At 48.9% G+C, this 22,434-nt stretch overlaps 2 protein-coding genes across 9 annotated transcripts; both read left to right on the plus strand.

Moving 5' to 3' along the window:
* The first annotated feature begins 723 nt into the window (after positions 1–723).
* Positions 724–2,152, plus strand: LOC149127416 (uncharacterized). The gene is made up of 2 exons (XM_089329137.1): positions 724–1,287; positions 1,385–2,152. The coding sequence occupies exons 1-2, from the start codon at positions 751–753 to the stop codon at positions 1,385–1,387; spliced, it is 540 nt and encodes a 179-aa protein (XP_089185263.1). The 5' UTR covers positions 724–750; the 3' UTR covers positions 1,388–2,152.
* On the plus strand, positions 1,140–18,939 carry NR4A2 (nuclear receptor subfamily 4 group A member 2). Of its 8 annotated transcripts, none has more exons than XM_051848610.3 (8): positions 1,165–1,574; positions 12,594–12,717; positions 13,198–14,063; positions 14,885–15,014; positions 15,403–15,566; positions 16,470–16,672; positions 17,035–17,213; positions 17,363–18,939. In XM_051848610.3, exons 3-8 carry the CDS (start codon positions 13,200–13,202, stop codon positions 17,617–17,619), a joined length of 1,797 nt encoding a protein of 598 aa, XP_051704570.1. In that variant the 5' UTR covers positions 1,165–1,574; positions 12,594–12,717; positions 13,198–13,199; the 3' UTR covers positions 17,620–18,939. The 8 variants fall into 8 exon arrangements, 5 of the variants coding, with proteins under 5 accessions (XP_089185262.1, XP_051704570.1, XP_069927640.1 ...); XR_007920399.3 differs by lacking the exon at positions 1,165–1,574 and adding an exon at positions 10,356–10,810 and having other exon boundaries at positions 17,156–17,213; XR_016231544.1 differs by lacking the exon at positions 1,165–1,574 and adding an exon at positions 10,356–10,810 and having other exon boundaries at positions 13,376–14,063; positions 17,156–17,213.
* The last annotated feature ends 3,495 nt before the right edge of the window (positions 18,940–22,434 follow it).

Genomic DNA, 22,434 nt, shown 5'->3' on the forward strand with positions numbered 1-22,434 from the left:
AGAGGAACCACCTTTATGAGTGCGAGGCAGAGAGGGGCTGTGATTTCTGCAGGGCGCCACAGAAACCTACAACGAACACATAATTAAACCTCGAATTTCCTGGCCTCCTAACTCCCAGCTCGGGGCACTTCCTCTGCCCTTTTAACTCGCTCCATCTGTGCCAGGTCACTTCAACACCTTGCTCGAGTCTGCAAATTGTTTATGATTTACCACTTCAGAAAGCGTGGAGTTCACCTATCGGAGACACTTTACTGAAGAAAAATAGTCGTCCGCATCTATTAATTGGTGGTCCCCCAAAAACAGACGGTCTCCAGTTGTGTCTGGGTACGTTCATGGGTAAGACAGGTGTCGGCGTGTGTAAGGGACTGGCTAGTATGAAAACTAGCAATGGAAGTCTCCAGGAAAATATCTACCTATGAAAAAAGCCCCTTTAAAAGCGGCAGCCTTGATTTAAAACTTCAGAAGTTTGGAAGATGACAGACTTTTGGAAAACTGCAAGGGGCTATATATGGTCAAGGCCAAAACGGCATGCAAAATGCTGGCTCTGAGAGCACAGTCCCGGAACCCACGCCTGGGCTTGCACCGGGCACCCTTCACACACCCTCCGCCGCGCTGCCGAGTTCAGGGAGAAACGTGGGTCTGTCCCCACAAAAAAGCAAGACCACGCTTAAGTTCCAGATGGAAGTTTGTTTGGGTTTGTCTTAAATTGCACACTTACCATCACCAAAAACACATCCGACCTCGACTAGAATGGGTGTAGGGGAGCGGAGAAGGCGTCTAGATGTTTTAACTCAACTCGGGGAGGCGCGCAGCGACCCCTTCGCTAACTCGTCGCCAACTTTCCGGCCCGCAGCGCCGGGGGAGCGCCATCGGCCGGGCTCGATCCCGGCCACCCGCGAGCGAGCGGCGCGCGGTGCGGAGCGGCCCCGGGCGGGGCGGGCGGAGGGCGGCTTCCGACGCGGGCCTGGCGGGCGGCTTTATTGTTTCCTTTCGCCCTCCTCCTCCACCTCCTCCTCCTCCCGCGCTCGGCCCCGCCGTCACTGGAAAGGCGCCCGAGCCGCCCGGCGGCGGGTTATTTATAGCGCGGGCTGCGCGCGCGTCACGGAGCCCGGCCCGGCTGACGGGGCCGCTGACGCGCTTGGCCGCGGGGCCGAGTCCGCGGGGCTGCGCGCCGGGCGCCGGCGACAATGGCCTTCTGTGTGTGCAGCTGCCGCCGCCAGAGGCCGGGGGAGGGGGTCGGGAGGCCGCTCCCTGACCCCCCTCCCTCGCGGCCGCGACCCCCGAAAGGTAGCGGGCCCCTTCGGCGTCCCCCGCCTCCCCGCCCCGGCCGGGACCCGGGCCACGCGGGCTTTTATTTATTTTTTCCCCCTCCCTCTTTCATCAGTAAGTTCTTGTCCCAGCCTCCGCTTCCCCACGTCCCCCGTTCCTCTCGCTGCCTCCTGGCCCTAACATGGCCAGAGTGGCGGAATCCATCCGGCCGGGGGCGACCACTTTGTGCGCCCCGGGGAGCGGGACCCGCACCAGGCGCGCCCAGCAGGGGATGCGGTGACCGAGGGGCCGGGAGCACCGGGCAGGTAACGTATCCCGCACGGGCGCGGGAAGAGGGGAGCGGGGCGGGCAGGGACGCCGGGCAGCCCTTCCGGGACTCCCTCCACCCCCACCGCCCTCCGCGCCGCTCGCCCGCGCTCAGGAAGCCGGTCCGGGTGTGTGAGCGCCAGGAGCGAAAGAGAAACTTTTCCTTCCTGCGTGACTGACTCGCCGAGGCTCCTCCCGAGGGGGCCTAGATAATAGGGCCCCCCGCCCGCCTCGCGCCCCGCGCCCGCCTCCCGCCGCCCCTCCCTGGTCCACTCCCTCCCCGCGCTCCCACCCCCGCCCCTGGCCCGTTCGCATTTTGGACGCCCCCGCCCTGCGGAAGGAAGAAGGGGCTGGCGAGGCTTTTAGGGACTTCCTGGGATGCGGAGATCTGCTCTGAACCCTCCCCTTTCGGCTGCCGGCAGCTGGGAAAAGCTTGCTGTGAAGCCCCTTGCACGTGGCAGGCTTAGCAGAGAACTTGCTGTGCCTTCTAGGAAATTGCAATCGATTTGTAATGCACTTTCGCTAATTGGGAGTTCAAAATTAAACTTTAATAAAGCATTTGTGTCGTCTCGTCTAATTGTGAAAGCTTCCATTCGTCCTGGTAGATAGACTCTAAGTCTCAAGTTAATGGCGCTAAACTAGATCTCCCCCCCAAGTACAATTCCGTCAGCCGGCGTCGGCGCAGCTGGATTTCCGTAAGGTACAGATGTTGCTAATGGCAGCTTAAGCACGGATGGGCAGATAGCATACGGAATGCAACATGTTGCCATATGGTTCCTTTAGCCTTTCACCTCCAGGGATATCAATCACATATATTCTGGGAAGGACTTAATGACTCTCTGAACAGCAAAATGAATTACCTGGTACAATTTATATCCCTTGACCTGATACGTTATAACAACAGGAAGATAGCATCTCACAATTTCTGTGGTATAAATTGAGTTACAGAGCTACATTTCAAATTCTGTAACATCCATTGGTGGTTTGAGGGGCCCTGTCCAGCCATACTGGCGGAAAATCTGTTTCTATATTGCCTTCCCCCTCTCAAAGTTTGACAAAACGGTTGGAAATTGCCAGTCGACGGACTGCTGGATGAGGGTGTGGAAAATATGATTTCCAAAACTGGTTAATTAAATAAGAATTAGCAGTCTTAGGAACACCATTTTACTGTTTAACCCAGAAAATCAGCGGACTTCTAGGGAAAATGAATTTCCCAAGAGTTGTTTCAGTATAACTCCTAAAACTCATTCATTATGTATTTAAAATTCTCCATTAAAAAAAATCAGTCATCCCTAAACTTTGGAAATTAAAGAAAACACTTCTGAAATATGAAATAGAAGAAACGCAAGGACCTACCCATCAAACGAATTTCTATACAACCCCCATACACACACACCCACACCCACACCCACACACAATTTGTGTAACTTGACTTGAATCACCTACGTACCGGTTGTTCATTCCTCCCAACACGGTAGTGACTGAATACTGATGTTGCTGCTTAGATCCTAATTGAATTATTCAGTAATTTCACAGGTCTTATTTTTAAATACCTTGGTGACTAAATGTTTAATTGATTGCCTCTAATTTCAGATTATAAACACGGTTGACTTCTACTCTATCCCTTATTTTTTGCTAATGTAGGTAGATCACACTGCAAGATAAGCACTAAGTTAAGGATGAAATGGAAAATGACATAGTGATTTTTAAAAACTTCATATTTACCTGTTCAGGACTATCTGAAAGCTAGAGAAGCATTGTCTTAATTTTAAAAGTTTCTGCTTCCAACAACATATAAGCCACATTAATTCATATGAACTGACAGACTGTAAAATAGGCAATAGATGTGGACAGTCTGAAAAACTACATGCTTTTCAGTCATGTGAAGTTTCAAAAAGCGTTAAGGTTTGGGAAGCCCTTTCAGAATTGTTTAGAAATTGCAACATGATGTTTCTCCTTTTTATCCCTTTTGTGTAATCTAGTGCTTGAGTAAGTTCAATCATTTTGATAATTATTATCAAGAGATTTTGTATATACAGCAGAAAATCTCATAGAGAAAAAATTAAGTTATACCTAAGTTTTTCAGCCTTCTTTCCTGGGGCTGTTTTTGGTCATCTTAGTGGCTGAGGTTTCTTTTCTCTTGGATGGGTTTTAACCATGATCAGTGGTGAACTTACCAATAATGACTGCCTCTCCATGACTTTCGAATAGGCAGTGAGTGTGTCCTTTAATCAGTCATACAGAACTTGCTTTATAAAGCTGTTATTGTCATGAACAGATATTGTAGCCTTTTGTCAGGCCCAGTTATTATTAAAGTGTTCCCCCTTCAAAAGCCAGTCTGAAAGTCCTGCTGTGCTTCATTTCAGAATTCAAGTCCATTAGTAAATAAAATCCCAAGCAGTACTATTTGTCTTTCCCCAAATTATAGATTATATATATTTCATGAATAATTTCAAGCCCTTTTGTAGACCTTGACTATGTATTTTTTTGGTATACGTATATAACAATCACAATATGTGTCTTGCACCGTGACTTTTATTTTAAATGAAGATTTGATGGATGTCCATTGTTACTCTAAATGAGGTGGCTGGTTGCCAAGGGGAACCTTACAAGGCAGAGAGTACTAGAATTATCTACCAGGGAATCACTTTTTGTTTTTTTGGACTCTCAACTTCCCCTTCTTTTAGTATTGCTCTTCCATATTGCCAATCTGATAGTCGCTTTAGATATGAAACTTCTGAAAATACATGTTGGCTAAGATTTTCACCAGTGTTTGTGGTTGCCTCCTCGTTTGTGGCCTTTATCTTGACCTGGCATGTAACCAGAGACTAGAGTTACACCAGGTTCAGTAATTTTTACTGTGATGCTATCCTAGCATTTATTCATGAGTAAATTTAAAATATTGAAGATTGGCCAGATTTATGTTTTTCCAGTGATAACATGGGACAAGTTATGGGTAGGCATTAGGCCAATAATGGAACTCTTCATTCAAGTGAGGTGGGAGGTCAGCTACCGGGAAAGAGTCCCATTGCCCTTGACCTATTGGCTTCTGTGATTCAAACTCCATGCTGTTGCATTGGAAAGTTGTTTCTCTGTTTTATAGCATTTTATTTTAAAAAGGGTTTTTTTTTAAACTGTCCATTTGTAAATATTTAGCCACCCAAGAAGGAAAGTCTTTTATTCTCAGCTCTCTGTAGCATTTTTTTTTTTTTAAATCTGGCTTAGTATGAGTGCCAGGTAAATACTACATTAAAATTTGACTTGGTTGTCCTTACCTTGACTGAAGATTGACAGGGGCTTCTTTAATTAATCTTGTTCTCTTTCATGTTCTGTATTCAGGTATTGAAATACAGTATTTTTATACATTTATAAGATTGTGTTTGCATTTATTTAATTTATGTTTCTTTTTTTAAAGCATGTAGCCTTGAATGTTTGTTCTACTTTTTTTTTTTTTTCACATCATTACTCTGGTACTGCTTGATGTAACTTGATTAGCTCCCTCCCCAGTCATGATTGGTAATTAAAATAGGCATTAAAATTAGTCACTTAGCAATTTTGCTGTTCAATTGGCAATTAAATTACTTAATTGCAATTAAAGTCCTAATTTTAATTGGCAAAATGATAGATGTAGATTTAAGATAATATGTATAAATACTTTAATAAGTGTCTATATAAGGATTACTTAATTACTCAACTTCAAGTTTATGCTGTTAACTTTAGAACTTTTAAGTGAGCAATGAAATTTATATTACATCTATTCAAAGGATATGGTAATTAGATTTATTGCTTATCACTATAAGGGTCCTTGCTATAAGTTACTTTTGTAGTGCTAAAATTGTAGGCTTGATAATTGCAGAATTATGATGAGGAAAAGGACATATATGTCTTTGTTGTAATATATCAAGGTCTTTTCTTCATTTTTTATTAAATTGAAAGGTTCTTAGCTAGCAGTTATTCCGAGGAAAAAGCAAAAGTAGTTATCTCTCTGTAAAGGTAGAACAAAAACTAGCCAGCTGTGATTTATGTTTAAAAACTGTTGCAAAGTATGTGTACATTTTATCCTGTAAGTAATGCTTCTAATACTGTTACAATTATAAATGTTATCTTCCTTTAGAGTTCCAAGTGTGATTTTTTTAGCATATAGCAACATATTTTCAGAGTCTTTAAAATGTCTTAGGACTTTGTACCTTCTAATTACTCTCATGTTCATTAAATTAGCAATGAAATCTATGCAAAGTTATCATTGCATAATAAAAAAGAAATTTTACATAAGAAAATTATTAAGTGGTTAGCTTAAAAGCAAATATTTAGGAGATGATTACTGTGAGTCAAGTATTAACAAAAAGATGAAAGATTTTTATTATGCAAAATACTTAGTGAATGGCATGAGGTTTTACCATATGCTCAGTTTTATAATTTTAATTTACAAGTAGATGCTTCTAGAAAAAAGTGTGCTGTTTTCTTCTGCACATCTTTACACATTTCTAGAATTGTCTTCTAAATCAAAGTAAGAAATAAATTTTAAGTTCTTTGCATTAAGTGGTTTTTGCTGAAAACTGCATTGAGTAAAACCAAATAAAAGCCAGAGTTAGCCAAAATATGAATATCAATGAAACCATGTTCTCTAAGCATCCTATGGGAAAAAAGCAAGCAATTTGGTTGATTAATATCCTATTAATGCAAATGAAATGGCAAAAGAAAACACCCCAAAACCTTCAATATTAGAAAATGAGTTTGTATTTTCAGAAAGATATTTCAAAGTGAACATTTTATTTTCTTCACTGACATAAAACTGCATACTGAGTGACAACAAATGCCATGAATAAAGTTTGTTTAAACCACACAAAAATAATTTAAGACACACATCTCATTTTACATTTAAAATGGGTTCCATAAGTATTTTTACTGTGGAACACCTTAAAGTTGCCTCAACTCTTATAACATTACAGGTATGTGTATTTCACTATTTTCACATTATAAGATCTACTGCAAATTCATTTGGGGAGAATAGTGAAATAAATCCCCAAAGGCCTCTTTCCCATGCATTAAAACAGAAAATCCTATGGGCTTACATCTATGTTTGCTTTCTAAATTATACCAAAAGCTCAATTTTATTAAGGATAATCTGCTTAGCCATGCATAAAATAAAATACTTTGGGTTAGATGTGAATATATGTATTATTTATATTGATTTTTAATGAAAATGTTTTCTGTACATGTGCTAGTATGTTCTTAATATTTGCTAATAATAAAAGTATAGTAACATTACCTTTCTAAGTGCTTTTTGAGATTATCTAAAGGTATTTAGTAAGAGTAATAATTTTAATTTATTTTAGTTGTTTTCCAAAGAGGGAGCAACTTGTGAATGGGACCAATTTTTACTAGTATTTTACATTATAAAGAAAACAGACTTTCATGGTGAGGCAGATACACACATTTATACATGGTAATAATTAAAAATTAGATCTGAATCCTGAAAAAAAAGCTGTCATTTTAATTGAGCTATAAAATATTTGAACTATTTATGTTCAACAGTCTTGAAGGGTTGCTGTCATACAAATGCAGAATTTCAGTTTCTTTTTAGCCTAAAGCATCGTTTTAACATTTTCTGAAAGGTTGTTCAGTTCTACATTTTGATTCCATTATATGTGTAATTAAACCTCTATGCACAAAAGCATTCTCTTATGTACTAGCAAATACACCCACAGGAATCCTCCTCTAAACTATAATTTATTTAAACATGTAATCATAGAATTTTAAAACATGCTTTCATTTTTCCAAACTATATGCCAATCTGAACTGCTTGGTGATAAAATGAGAGACTTTATTACCAGTTTGATTTCTCCCCCCTGTGACGGAACAGTGAGTTGAACATGGGCAGGAGGAAATACAATCTATTGTGAACCTAATCCCATGTGTTAAACGGTTTCTCTTTTGGAGAAAACCGAAGGGAATCAACGATCTGTAGTCATTTATGAATTCCAGCACAATATGACCCTTCGGGCCTGCAGCCTTCTCTCCTCGGGCTTAGCCTCACAAGTGAATAGCTGTTGTGGGCCAGTGTGTGCGTGCCTGTGTGCGAGACTCTCTCGAACGCTGTGGCGTCAGGCCCCCTACTGACAGGATCCGTCAATTACAGACATCGTTGGTGCCACCCAGACTTGGTCCCATCAGACTCTGGTGGCGACCACGGCAGGCTGGGCTACCGAACGTGGTCCTTCTTGCACTTGCTGATGCGTGTGCTGGCTCCTTTCCGCCCTGTGCAACATCCGAGCCCTACCCCCCGCACACACACCTCCAACCCAAGAAGTAGCTCATCCAAGAACTGATTTAAGCCAGTGTATCAGTCTCCACCCAGTGTGCCTTGCTAAGAAACGGTAACGCTTCCCAGGAAACCGGAATAGCAATTAAAAGAGGGAGAAGAGAATGCTTAAATGGGTGGAAGAGTAGGAGGGAAAAAAAGGGCCCTCCCCTTTTCGCATTTTCATGTGCTATTTAATCGCCCCATTCCCAGGTAATAACACTTGGTATGATTTAACACGTCGTTGTGAAAACTGGGTGCACTAGGGCGCACTGCCGTCTAGAAGCCGTACTCCACAGGTTGCTGCTGAGGAACCACGCGCTACGTTGCAGTGTCTGACTTCCTCAGGAGCTCGCTTGGAGAACTCCAGGCCAGCCCGTGTTCTGTGGGAAGGGATCTTTTGCGCTGTCCCCAGGCTCAACCTAGCTCACCCGAGTGTGTTTTCAGTGGCAACGAGAGACTGGGAGCGTGCAGAGGGGCTGTATCTACTTAGACTCGAGTGTATGTGTTTGGAGGGCTGTGGTTGCAACCTAAAAAGTTCTCCCAACCACGCAGCTCTCCTAGGACTCTATTAAAATAATAATAATAATAACCGCAGCAACCCCGGCGTGGCTGCGCCGGAGTTTCTGACTGCTTGGAAACAGCCTCCGGGAGGGAGCCTGGCCCACCGCGGGGATCAAGGCAAGCTGCCCCTGGCCGCGCCCTGCTCCCTCGCGGAAGGGGAAGGGAATCAGGGAGGGCGCCTCGGGGCTGGAGTTGCTGCTATTTTGGGCCCAGCCTGGCCGGTGCGTCAATGCCTGCGCCCCTGCGTCACCACCACCCCCACCCCCTTCCTTCTGCCCTGCTCTCCAAACTCTCACTTTTTCCCTTTCGTTCGCGTGGAATCGCTTCTGCCCACGGGGCGCTGACGCGACCGAGCTCACGCTAATAAGCTATTCTTCGCTCTCTCCCGTCCGATCCCCCTACTCACACACCCTCGCCCGCCACCACAACGTCCCCCCGCCCCCACGACCCACTTCCTGGTTTTTTATTTTTTTTATTTATTTATTTTTTTTTTCCCCTCGCGCCTGCTAGGGCAACGCTGAGCTGCGGTGGCGGCGGCCGCAACATCTGGGGGAAACTTAAGGTGGTCGCGTAGGTTTCCTCCAGGCTGCGGCGCAGACGAGCCCGCGGCTTCCCGGGGCAGCCACAGGGCACCTCCTGGCAACGCCTCTCCAGCCGCCCCGGAGCAAGGGCCAACCCAGAGCGGGCAAAGGCGGGGGTGGAGCGTGAACCCGAATAGTTCCACGGCCCCCTGAGCTCCTCGTGAGAACCCAGGGAGGGGCGCGAAGAGCCTGGAAGTGAGCCACGCTGGGGGAGGAGGGGCGGCTGCAGCGCTCTCCGCGGGCTCGGCCGAGGGGGGCGACTCCGCGTTCTCCAGCCCTCCTTCCCAGGCTCTTGCAGCCCCCGAGGGAGAAGCCCCTGGGAGGCCCGCCCAGCTCCGGCTGGGGTGGGGTGGGGGGTCGGCAGGGGGTCTCGACCCCGGAGAAGCGGCGTTTCCTTGGCTGGAAAACTCCTGCCGCCCTCTGCGATTTTGCAAAGTGGTGCTGGCTTCGACTCAGACGGCCGCGGGCGCGCGGCACTCGGGGAAGGCTGGAGGCGCGGACCCCTCGCCCGCCCGAGCCCCCGCCCTGCCCTGCCCTGCGCTCCTCTCGTCCAGCCCCCTGCGTTAGCCTCTCCCACGGAGGCTGTGATAACCCTTGCCTCAGAGAAGCGCCGATTTGCTTCCCTAAAAGCGGTGGGAGGGCACTGGGTACTGTGGAAGGTATGAGAGTTGGCGGAAGGTGGCATGGGTACCTTTCTGCGGAAGGCACACCTGTTGCCTGCTGCTCAGCTGCATTGTCTGCAAAAGCGAAGCGGGCGACGCTCGGCCCCGACTTTTGGGGGTCCCTGAAAGGGTGGGGGTGGGTCAATGTCTACGCCTTCCCTTTCCTCACTCGAACGTGAGCCCTGCAAAGAAGGGAACAGAAAAATAGGCCCCACTCCCACTGCCGTTCGTTTCCAGAGCAAACCGTGTGTGTGTGTGTGTGTGTGTGTGTGTGTGTGTGAGAGAGAGAGAGAGAGAGAGAGAATGAATATGGGGGAAGCATCGGGCTGGGGAAAGCCCACCCCAACTGCCGAAGCCCTCTTGAGCGTCTCGGGTCACGGGACGTCCGTGTGCGCTTCCGCCGAGAGGGGAGTGACGAAGGTGGGTGGGTGGGTGAGGTTAGGGCGCCGCCAGGCACAGCCGTCCCGTGCAGCGCCAGGTGCGGCCACCTTCCCACGCCAGGGTTCCCATTCGCCCCTGCTTTTGTTGCACCCTCCCCACGTGTGAGCTGCGGAGTGCCCGCGAGGGCGCGGGGACTGGGGGGGTGGGGGGGGAAGGAGCTGTGGTAGCGGCGCTGCGGGTTGTTTAAGACCTGGGTGGAGAGGTCACACCTCTTTCGGAAAAAAAAAAAAAAAACCACCCATGCAGGCTACCAAGGTGAACGCAGAACGGTTCCCACCTTAAAATCTGCCCTGCTCGTGACGTCAGGTCGGAAATATACCAAAGCGAGCGCGGGCCAGGAGTCCGGGCAGCGCGGCGGCGCGGCGATTGGGCGGCTGGCGGCTGACGCGCGCTGACGCGCGGAGACTTTAGGTGCATGTTGGCAGCGGCAGCGCGAGCCACATAAACAAAGGCACATTGGCGGCCAGGGCCAGTCCGCCCGGCGGCTCGCGCACGGCTCCGCGGTCCTGCTCGCCTGCCCGGCCTGCCGCCTACCCCTGCTCCCTCCCCGCTCGCGGTACCTCGGCTCCCTCTCCTCCCCCCCTACCCGCTCGCCCACCCCTCCCCGATCCCGGCGGCCGCGCTCCCCCAGGGAACTGCACTTCGTCAGAGTTGAATGAATGAAGAGAGACGCGGAGAACTCCTGAGTGAGTAGCTACAGCTCGTGCAGCTCGCGTTCTTTTCTTTCCTTCCTTCTCTCGCGCGTCTCGTGTGCCCGCAGACGCGGGCTGCGTTCTCTGGAAGTGGGCGCCAGAGGCTGGCAGCAGCGCGAGTGGGGCCGGAGGATGGGGAGTGGGTGCACACAGCTACACTGGGGGGCATTTGTCCCAACTCCGGCTTTGGCACCGGGTGTTGGGGGGGGGGGGAGTTGGCTCCCAACAGCGGTTTCCAGGCTCCTCATTGGTGGACGTGGAAGGGAGACTCCACAGCTCTGCGAGCTGCGGACTTGCCCGCAGAAATGTGCGCAAAGTTTGCCCTTTAGTGCGGGATTTATTGTGGCCTCCGCACACGGAGACTCCTCGTCCTGTGTGTGCGAGGGAAGCCATCCGCAAATTGACAGGGAGAGAAAGTTCTTCAGTTGACGCGTTGCTTGGGAACTGTGTCATCGCGGCTGGCTGGCGAGCATGGCGATGTTTCCCGGGTATTGTTGAGTAAGGGTGATGTTGATAGAGTGTCCTCTTACTAAGTTGCCTGAAATTTCTGGTTTTGAAATATGCCGTTGCTGAGTATGCCTGTGTGTGTGTGTGTGTGTGTGTGTGTGTGTGGCAGAGAGGGAGGGAGGGAGGGAAGGAGGGAGGGAGGGAGAGGGAAAGGGAGGGAGAGAGAGAAAGGGAAAGTTATGAAACTGTGAAGCTACCCAGGGGATTAATAGGGAGCACAGGCATATCGCTGAGGGCTGTGGCATCAAGAGTCTGCTTTCTGCTTTTTCTGGTTAAACTCCCCCACCTACCCCAAGCAGAAGAATTGTGGGGGAAGGGAGCGAGCAGAAGGCGTGGACGTTTGGCTTTCTTTTGCACCAGTAATAAGATTGTCTATGCTCTAGAATGTGTTCCAAGTGGGAACATCTGAAGATTACTAGGACACAAGAATGCCTTGTTCCAGCAAGTAGGCAGATCGTGTGAGGCACTACGAGGAAGGTGTTTGCTTGCTATGCAGGGACGTGCCTCTAACATTGGTGCCAACATCATGTAAGCTCCCTCTGCCGCTGACCCAAGATGCTCCTAGAAAAATATGGTCTCTCTCCCTCCCCCAACTGCTTGGCTATTAAAGGTGTTGGGACCCAAGTTTTCTGGAAGAGTGAACACCAGTTCACCTATATCCCCAGTCGCAGTGCTGTGTCAGAAGCAGTTAAGACCCTCAGAAGCTCCCACTGAAATTGCCTTCTGTGCTGTCCGGGCCTGGCTGACATTTCCTAAGGAGGCAGAGGGAGATTGTTTTCTCATGCTGTGTTCCTGACTTCTTCTCATTCTCTTCCTCCTTCACAAAAGAAAAGCCAATGCCACTACAGGAGGGGAGAAAATCAAGAGAAGGTTCCAAGGACATATTTTCTCTTCAACTCTAGTCTTCTTATTCAGATCTGAATTAAACTAAAATAGAAATGACCCCCCACACACACACACACACTCACACACACACACTCTAGCAAAGGGACCAATTAATCACATCATGAGTATTAACTACGCTCATGGAATACCTCTCCTCCTTCAGGATCCTTTCTCAGGGAGGACTTAGGTGGTGCCACGGGTGGCATTTTCTCTTGCTTCCATCTCATCTGCACATTTGTTCTAAGTGCTGTGAGGTTCTGGCTGTATACTAATCTCCAGTGAGACAAATGGGGAGGGCGTGAAAGGACGGCCTGGTGAGTCTACATGTGCCCAGCCAAATCTCTGTGGGGAAGATACCCTGAGACTTCCTGTGTCTGTATTTCAGGGAGGAGAGCGGACAGGCTGAATTCCCCATTGCTTTTCTAAAAATCTTGGGAACTTTGTCCTCCATTGAATTACGACACTGTCCACCTTTAATTTCCTCGAAAACGCCTGTAACTCTGCTGAAGGTTAGTGCAACTTCATTTCTTTGATACCCTCCCCCCGAGTTCCCTACACAAGAAGAAACAGGGCAACTCGGTCTTCTCAGGCAAACCCTTTCACTTAAGGCTTGTCCGACCCAACGCCTTCGGGAACAACTTTCTCATTGTGCAATTCAACTTCATTTCCAGGCCGTGGTTTCCAGCAAGAGCTTGCTGAACCTAGCTTCAGAGGAGAAGCTCACCAGGGCGGGGTTGGCTGTGGAAAGGAGGGAGAGGGGGAGGCGTTTGAAAACATCCGCCAGTGTAGACCCCGGTGGCTGTCTAGCTCTGGGTCTCTTTTCCCCACACCCTAAACCCTTACTTACTTGACCTCTTGCCCCGTCCGCTCGCGCCCCTACTCCTTCCCTGACCACCGCGGGCTGCCGGTGTAGCTCCGGGTGTACCCGACCCCGGGAGAAAGTGTTCAGTTGACCAGGCTGAGTGTATATTACCCTGTTTCATTTCCAGCCATGCCTTGTGTTCAGGCGCAGTATGGGTCCTCGCCTCAAGGAGCCAGCCCCGCTTCTCAGAGCTACAGTTACCACTCTTCGGGAGAATACAGCTCCGATTTCTTAACTCCAGAGTTTGTCAAGTTTAGCATGGACCTCACCAACACTGAAATCACTGCCACCACTTCTCTCCCCAGCTTCAGTACCTTTATGGACAACTACAGCACAGGCTACGACGTCAAGCCACCTTGCTTGTACCAAATGCCCCTGTCCGGACAGCAGTCCTCCATTAAAGTGGAAGACATTCAGATGCACAACTACCAGCAGCACAGCCACCTGCCCCCCCAGTCCGAGGAGATGATGCCGCACTCCGGTTCAGTTTACTACAAGCCCTCCTCGCCCCCGACGCCCACCACCCCGGGCTTCCAGGTGCAGCACAGCCCCATGTGGGACGACCCGGGCTCTCTCCACAACTTCCACCAGAACTACGTGGCCACCACGCACATGATCGAGCAGAGGAAAACGCCAGTCTCCCGCCTCTCCCTCTTCTCCTTTAAACAGTCGCCCCCGGGCACTCCAGTGTCTAGCTGCCAAATGCGCTTCGACGGGCCCCTGCACGTCCCCATGAACCCGGAGCCTGCGGGCAGCCACCACGTGGTGGACGGGCAGACCTTCGCTGTGCCCAACCCCATCCGCAAGCCCGCGTCCATGGGCTTCCCAGGCCTGCAGATCGGCCACGCTTCGCAGCTGCTGGACACGCAGGTGCCGTCGCCGCCGTCGCGGGGTTCCCCCTCCAACGAGGGGCTGTGCGCCGTGTGCGGCGACAACGCGGCCTGCCAGCACTACGGCGTGCGCACCTGTGAGGGCTGCAAAGGCTTCTTTAAGGTGAGATAGGGTGTGGGTGGACGAGACAGATTGGGGCCGAGTGCTCCTAGTGCCCGGGACCACCGGAGCTTGCCCTTCGCCTTCCTGCCGGCCGCCCAGTTCGAGCTCTCCTCGGATAGCCCAGGCTGTTTGGGGGGGTCGGCCCAGGATTTCTTACAGCCTCCCCTTCCCCCGCCCCCAGGGGGCTGCGGCGGGAGCCTGGGGAGTCAGAGAGAGGGAAGGAGACAGACAGGCAACCCGAGGGCGCAACGCCCGCACGCAGCCGACCCGGCGGGACCCCGCCCGAAGTTGCAGCAGCCCGAGTTGGAAGAGGGTCATTTGCATGTGCTAGGAGCTGTCTTCCCAGTTCAGATTGAAATTGGTTAGGACAGAGAACCGTGTCTGAGCTAACCAAGTGGAACAGAATTCCCTATGGTCAAATTAAGTGATCTCTTTATTTCGCCATCCTGATTGAATAATCTTATCATTTTAAATAGAGAAGGTCTCCAAGGAATGTAAATAATATGAATGCCCACGGATTTGTATTTACCGAGCGCCTCCGTCTCCTTCTCTTGGCATATAAAACACAGCAAGGAGCGGCAAGGTTAGCTCAAATGTTAACGCTATCAATTTTCTTCTGTTAAATGCGCTGGGGGAGGAAAAAGGAAAGAAAGAGAAAGAAAAGGGAAAAGAAAAAAAATGAAAAGGGATTGTGTGTTTGTATTTGGGGAGGGAACATAGATCCAAGTCATTCGGAATTTGTTATGCGGGTTGCAGGATTTTCAACAGAAAAAAAAAAAAACACCCAACAATTTTCGGCCTACCTTGTCTCCTTTTTGCAGCGCACAGTGCAAAAAAATGCGAAATACGTGTGTTTAGCAAATAAAAACTGCCCGGTGGATAAGCGGCGCCGGAATCGCTGTCAGTATTGTCGGTTTCAGAAGTGCCTGGCTGTTGGGATGGTTAAAGAAGGTAGGTCGGGGTGAGCTGCCGACCCCATGGGTCTGCATCCGGGGGGCGCCTTCAGCCCCGCGCTCCATTTCCCAGGAACTGGGGTCCCTGGTCCCTTCGTCCCCTCAGGTCTGGTCTCCAGGATCCCACTGCTGCCGGCTTGCCTGGCCTCCCCTACCGAGGGCCAGCGGGCCCTGCTTGCCTTTATACGGCCCATTTGGAGGAAGACATTTTAAAAAAAGAAAGGAAGAAAAAGCAAAAAACGCGTTGTTAATGCTTGTCTTCAGCAAAGGCTTCCAAGACAGCGGGCCTTTGAGCGGTTGGGCCTGCAGCCGTGGCCTTCCCCCAGGGAGGGGCTGGGCCAGGCTTGGGGGCAGGGGGCCCAGCTAACGGAGCTGTTCTTTCGCAGTGGTTCGCACCGACAGTTTAAAAGGCCGGAGAGGTCGTTTGCCCTCGAAACCGAAGAGCCCACAGGAGCCCTCTCCCCCCTCACCCCCGGTGAGTCTGATCAGTGCCCTCGTGAGGGCCCATGTCGACTCGAACCCGGCTATGACCAGCCTGGACTATTCCAGGGTAAGAAGCTGGAGGGGGGGCATCATGTGGACAAACCCACAGATGGGCAGGACCCCTTCCCCACACCCATCACTCACCCCCTGGGCACCAGGGGGTTACAAGCCTCCCGGTCCTGGGCCTGGCCACAGGGGACAGACCTTCAGACAGGAGTAGCTGCAATCTAGACGGAAGGACAGGGCAGAGGAGGGAGAAGAGCTGTTACAGTGGTCAAATCCCTGTCAGCCCCCACCACCCCGCTCCCTCCCTCGCTGCAGCCACACACATCAATGCTGCCGCAAAGTCCAGGGCTGTACCCCCCCACCCCCCCACTCCCACCCCCACCCCCGGCCATGTACTCAAACCCCACTTCTGCCTGGAGATGCTGTGGTCCTCATGCTTTCTGTCACTATCCCAGTGAAGGATGTGGGGCCTCCCTGGGGGTCAGGGAGGGGTGTAAGGAATGGCAGCGGGGTGGGGGTGGGGGTCAAGTGGTCAGATTTCACTTTTGCTCCAGCTGTGAAAAATGTTCCAGCTTTAATTGGAGGAAGTATGTTGGGCGAACCTAGAAGCGACTGCAATATTATTAAGATTTGTAAAGGGCGACTCAGTCGAGACTCACTCTGGGACTAGCATGAATACTAACGTGTCAATTGTTTTGTGGAGATAAGAGTGAACCGTTACCCAGGGCTGGGTGGCACTGTATTTAGTCTGTATGGAAATGGTAATTTACATATTTAAAGCAGCGACCTCATAGCACCGTCCCTAATTGAATTAATTGCCCTGGAACATCTAATTTCCTTACTGGTCAGAGAGAGGTTTAATTGTTATAAAAACCTGGCTCCCCTACTAGAAACGGGGTTAGCAATTTCACGGGTTATATATTTTAGAGAACCTCATTAAGTGCTTTTTAAAATGAAATTCCAGTTCCAGGCGAACCCTGACTATCAGATGAGTGGAGATGACACCCAGCATATCCAGCAGTTCTATGATCTCCTGACTGGCTCCATGGAGATCATCAGGGGCTGGGCGGAGAAGATCCCTGGCTTTGCCGACCTGCCCAAAGCCGACCAAGACCTGCTTTTTGAATCAGCTTTCTTAGAACTGTTTGTCCTGCGATTAGCATACAGGTAACGGCCTAGGAGGCAACCCAGGGAGGCTGGGAGAAGAATCGAGAAAGAAAAAGAAAGGGAGGAAACGGGATATATAAGGATAGAATAGGAATTGAAAGAAAGGGAAAGACAGAAAACAAAAAGAGGGGAAGGGAAGGAGCAAGTCCAGAAGCCTTGGGTGAATGGAATGGCGGTGGCATAGGGGGCGTTCTTGATTGTTATGAAATTAAACCCTTTCAAGGTCCACTGATCTACATTTTATTAACTCTTCAGTAATTAGGTGCCTCTTAAATCCCTCATTTATTGCTCTTCAAGTAATTAGTTGTTTAGCTGTTCTCTCTCTCTTTTTCTCCCCCCTCTCTCTTTGGTATTAATTGCAGGTCCAACCCAGTGGAGGGTAAACTCATCTTTTGCAATGGGGTGGTCTTGCACAGGTTGCAATGCGTGCGTGGCTTTGGGGAATGGATTGATTCCATTGTTGAATTCTCCTCCAACTTGCAGAATATGAACATCGACATTTCTGCCTTCTCCTGTATTGCTGCCCTGGCTATGGTCACAGGTCAGTACTGCAGACACAGGGCACTTCCCCTCCAGAACTGCCCAGTGGGTTTTGTCCTGGCTTTCCCTTGTCACAGCTTCTCTCTGGTTCTGTCTGGTAACTAACTACCTTGTGCATTCTTCTTTTGTTCCCGATTGTGTTTTCTGCAGAGCGACACGGGCTCAAGGAACCCAAGAGAGTTGAAGAACTGCAAAACAAAATTGTAAATTGTCTGAAAGACCACGTGACTTTCAATAATGGGGGGTTGAACCGCCCCAACTATTTGTCCAAACTGTTGGGGAAGCTCCCAGAACTCCGTACCCTTTGCACACAGGGGCTCCAGCGCATTTTCTACCTGAAATTGGAAGACTTGGTACCACCGCCAGCAATAATTGACAAACTGTTCCTGGACACTTTACCTTTCTAAGATCTCATCCCATGCACTTCAAAAGAACTGGAAGCAAAACTAAAACTGCCCAGGGGGGGCTAGTCATCTGGGCAGAGATAGCCCCCTGAGCTATCTCAGCTCCAGCTGTGTCCCCCTTCTGTAACCCTCCCCCCCCATACCCAGCCCCATCCCTAAAGAAAACAAACAAACAAACAAAAACTGTTGCTATTTCCTAACCTGCAGGCAGAACCTGAAAGGGCATTTTGGCTCCGGGGCATCCTGGATTTAGAACATGGACTACACACAATACAGTGGTATAAACTTTTTATTATAAGTTTAAAAATCAGTTTATTGTTCAGAAGAAAGATTGCTAATGTATGATGGGAAGTGTTTGGCCATGCTTGATTGTTGCAGTTAAGACAAGTGTATCACACACACATACACACACACACACACACACACACACTCCTTATGGGGACCCATACCTATTGCCCTTTAACAAGACTTCAAAGTTTTCTGCTGTAAAGAAAGCTGTAATATATAGTAAAACTAAATGTTGCGTGGGTGGCATGAGTTGAAGAAGGCAAAGGCTTGTAAATTTACCCAATGCAGTTTGGCTTTTTAAATTATTTTGTGCCTATTTATGAATAAATATTACAAATTCTAAAAGATAAGTGTGTTTGCAAAAAAAGAAAATAAATAACTACATAAAAAAGGGACAAGCATGTTGATTCTAGGTTGAAAATGTTATAGGCACTTGCTACTTCAGTAATGTCTATATTATATAAATAGTATTTCAGACACTATGTAGTCTGTTAGATTTTATAAAGATTGGTAGTTATCTGAGCTTAAACATTTTCTCAATTGTAAAATAGGTGGGCACAAGTATTACACATTGGAAAATCCTAACAAAAGGGACACATAGTGTTTGTAACACCGTCCAACATTCCTTGTTTGTAAGTGTTGTATGTACTGTTGATGTTGATAAAAGAAAGTTTATATCTTGATTATTTTGTTGTCTAAAGCTAAACAAAACTTGCATGCAGCAGCTTTTGACTGTTTCCAGAGTGCTTATAATATACATAACTCCCTGGAAAGTACTGAGCACTTTGAATTTGTTTTTTTTTTTTAATGTCTAAAATTGTCAGTTAATATATTATTTTATGTTTGAGTAAGAATTTTAATATTGCCATATTCTGTAGTATTTTCTTTGTATATTTCTAGTATGGCACATGATATGAGTCACTGCCTTTTTTTCTATGGTGTATGACAGTTAGAGACGCTGATTTTTTTTCCTGATGAATTCTTTCTTTGAGAAAGACAATTTTAATGTTTACAACAATAAACCATGTAAATGAAGAGAATTCTGTCTTCTTTCTGGGTCAGGACAAAATGATGACTAAACAATAATGTACAATAGACTGAGTAGGTGATTGATTTGGGGCAGGGCATCTGAATTTCAAACTAAATCTATTCTGGCAAAAGAAACTGGGGAAGTAAATGAACAATCCGTAGTATTCAGTACAATATGTTTTTCTTAACTAGAACTTTCCAGTGTGGCAACCTACACTTAGCAGAATCAACTTAGAATATCTCACACTTGTAACTTTTCCGGTAAGTTCAGCTTTCAGAAAAGTCGTTCAGGTGATCAAAAACCTTTTCAAGTGGTGGTAGCTCTTGTCTTGAACAATGCAGAAGTGTCTTTTTAAATCTTGAAAAGTTAGAACCTATTTAAGGAGCCTTGCTGTACTCTCCAGTTTTCCAATCCTTGCACGTAGAACTGTTGGAACGGGTCTTATGGAAAGAAAGGACTTAGCATGGCGGGCTCTTTGGGTCTTAGGTCAGTCTTTTGTCAGAGCAGAACTCAGACGAGGTGTCTCTTACAACTTTTTCTTTGCCTCTTTCAGTGAAGAGGTGTAGTTTGCAGTTTTCAAATACAATTTCCCCCGTGTACGCTTCTCTGATAAATAACAAAAGGTGCACGTCAGGTCCTGGGTCCGGCATCAGGGCCTTTAGGATTCTACTCAGCAGAGCCAGGACACTGACCCAGTGCGAGCAGCTTAGTGTCTGAACTGCCGCTTAGCGGCCTCAGGCGCAGGAGCTCCGGCCAGGTTGAATTCAGAGCGCGAGACGCGCTGACCCTGGTGAATGACAGATGGCTTCCCGGTCCTTGAAATTTACAAGGAGCGTTATTGTTTTTAAAATACAGTTAGTGTAGTAAGTTGCCACAAAAGCTCTCAGGTGGTTATTTGTCTTCTCTGCCTCCTGTCTTTTTTTGAAAGAAGTGTTTTTGCGAGTCCGCAGAAACAGAGAAGGCAGGTCTCCGCGGTAGTGGTTTTGACGCGTTTCTCTCTGGCAATCTGAGGAGCAGAAGAGGATGATCACCTGAGAACTCAAATAATAACGAAATGTCCAGTCTCCTGGCTTCCTTGAAAAGACGAGACTTGCCATTTCAATTTATTTTCACATCTCTTGCCCAATCAGAGCCTCAAACTAATAAGCGGAGTATGAGAAGGCGCTTTAGAAATGCTGGGAGTCTGTAGACCCGCCAGCAGCGCCGCCCAGGTGCGCGCCGCCCAGAGCCGATTTCATTCCGGCACAGGATCCAGGAGAGCTGAACCCAGAAACGAACTCTGCTGCGGGTTCTCATCCTGGCCAAGGAAGCCGCGGCGCGCCACCCGAGGCCGATGGGGTGCCTAATAGTGCGTCCCTGGGAGAATTTGGGGATGAAGACAGAGAGGGGTGACAGTCTCCCGTGCTCCCCCGTGCAGTTGGCACCTGCTTGGCTTATATTTAGTCGTGACTTCTGAATTGCAAAGGGGCCAGAGAGCCGCGTTGCAACTCCCGGCGGTGCACCAGAGTTGTGTAGATTAAGTCTCACGCGCACCTCTGCATCTTCGCAGATTGGCTCAGCCGAGGACTTTTCCTGTCTTCGTGTTTCCGGGAGTAAAGCTCAGGGCAGCACACTCACTGCATGATCAAAGCCAGGGGTTGCGTGGAGCTTCCTTGGAAAGGGATTAAAACTTTGTTAATAATGTGAGCTTCGTATCACCCTCTTCTCCCACGTATGCTTCAAAATCTCCGTTATTTTTCAAAGCTCCCGCAATGGAAAGTACACAATCATTGCTCCAGAGTCCCGACCCTTCACTTCCCAGCCCGGACAGGAAGTCTACTTTTCGCCGTCTAGTCGCCCCTGCAGTGGTTGCTAGAAGGCTCTGACTTCATTGAGACTTACTCTTAGCTCTAGATAAGGGCGAGCGGCGCTACGCTGGTGGCTTGCTCGGCTCCGCCTTTCTGCCGTCAGGGCGACCACTGCAGCCCCTCTGGGCGCCTTGCTGGCCCTCGCTCGGACCTTTCGCTCTCAGAGAGAGAGCGGGACCAGAGAGACAATGAGAGACAGTTTCAATCTTGGATCCTGATTCTAACAGCCCAGAAAGCTGACAGCACCCTAGAGTAACCGCGACGCCCAACGACCTGATCGCGTGTTTTTTTTTTTTTTTTTTTTTTTTTTGGTTCCCGATTCCATCCCTGGAGAGTTTGGGTGCCCTGTCCCCTAACAATACCGGTTATAATTCTCGCGGGCCAGTGGCTGTCTGCGAGCAAAGAGCCCAAGAAGTAGACACAGACAGTCTCGCCAACTTAAAAATGTCACCTGAATTTCACTTTTTGAGAGTCTCTTGGCTTTGTCGGTGTCAGTGTCTCCATGGGAAAGCCCAATGGTGTAGTTATATTTAAACTTAGGCGTCGGCACACAAGAAATACTTCCAAGAAACAAACAGGTCTGAGAGGGAGAAGTTTTATTTTATTTCATTGTAGCATCCGGGTCGCAGTTTCCCGGTACAGCGTGCATTTCTATCGCGCCTTGTCCTTAAGCAGGGCAGCCACCCCGGGGCACTTCTAAGAGTCCCGCACCTCGCGCAACTGGGCGCTGCCAATTCCCCACTGCGCTCCGCTCCCGCCTCCGTTTCCTTTTGCATCCGCCACGCGGCAGCGCCGAGGTGGTTGCTTCGAGTAAGGGCTAGGGGTCCCTGCGGCCGAGGCTCGCCTGTCTTGAAGGGAGAGGCACTTGTCACACGCTCCCGAATCCGCGTCGAAAATGGAAAAAGGTTCCCTCCAGACAGAAGGGGAAGGAAGGGTGTGTGTATCCGCCCGGGTGTTGAAACTTTTCTTCCTTGTCCTTTCGACGAGTAGATGGAGATCTGGGAGTGCCTCTAACACATTCTCCACCAAAGGGGGTTTAAGGGTTGAATTGTTTCCCCACCTGCCCCCCCCCCCATACCAGAATAGGAACTTTGCTTCGTGGGCGCGCCCTGGAATTTCTCAGCACTGTGAGCTTCCCAGACACCCCGCGGGGCCAGGGCTCGGTTTGTGTTACCGGGGAGCGGCGGGGTTCGGGGTCCCAGTCAACGCCCCCTCCCTGTATGTAGGTTTCAGTCCTGACTTAGAAAAGCGCTTTTGGTTGGAAGAGACTTCGGAAAGGGTTCTGCTTCGATCAGGGCCTTGGACAGGACTCGAACGGGAGCAGTCAGAATTCGTGAAACGTGATACAGGCTCAGTTCAGTCTGCACTGGCTGACTTTACGGTTAAAGCGAGTTATGAATTCCAAACAGGTCACCATTTCTAAGTAATTCGTTTTTAATCATAAAAGAAATACATGAAAATCCGCTCTCTTATAAATTTTACTGGAAACCAGCATTGAATAGTGCATATAATCATTCAGGATGGCGAAGCTGTCATTTAGCCATTTTCCCATAGTGTATTTCCTGAGCACGACTGGGAGCGTCTGCCGGGGCCGAAAGGTCTTTCCTCCGACTTTGTGCCTTTCCTTAGGAAAAGCCTGGCTTCCGTCGGAGG

The sequence above is a fragment of the Oryctolagus cuniculus genome, chromosome 3 (genome assembly GCF_051225735.1).
Source record: "Oryctolagus cuniculus isolate XC-2025 breed Fujian yellow rabbit chromosome 3, ASM5122573v1, whole genome shotgun sequence".
Taxonomy (NCBI): Eukaryota; Metazoa; Chordata; class Mammalia; order Lagomorpha; family Leporidae; genus Oryctolagus; species Oryctolagus cuniculus.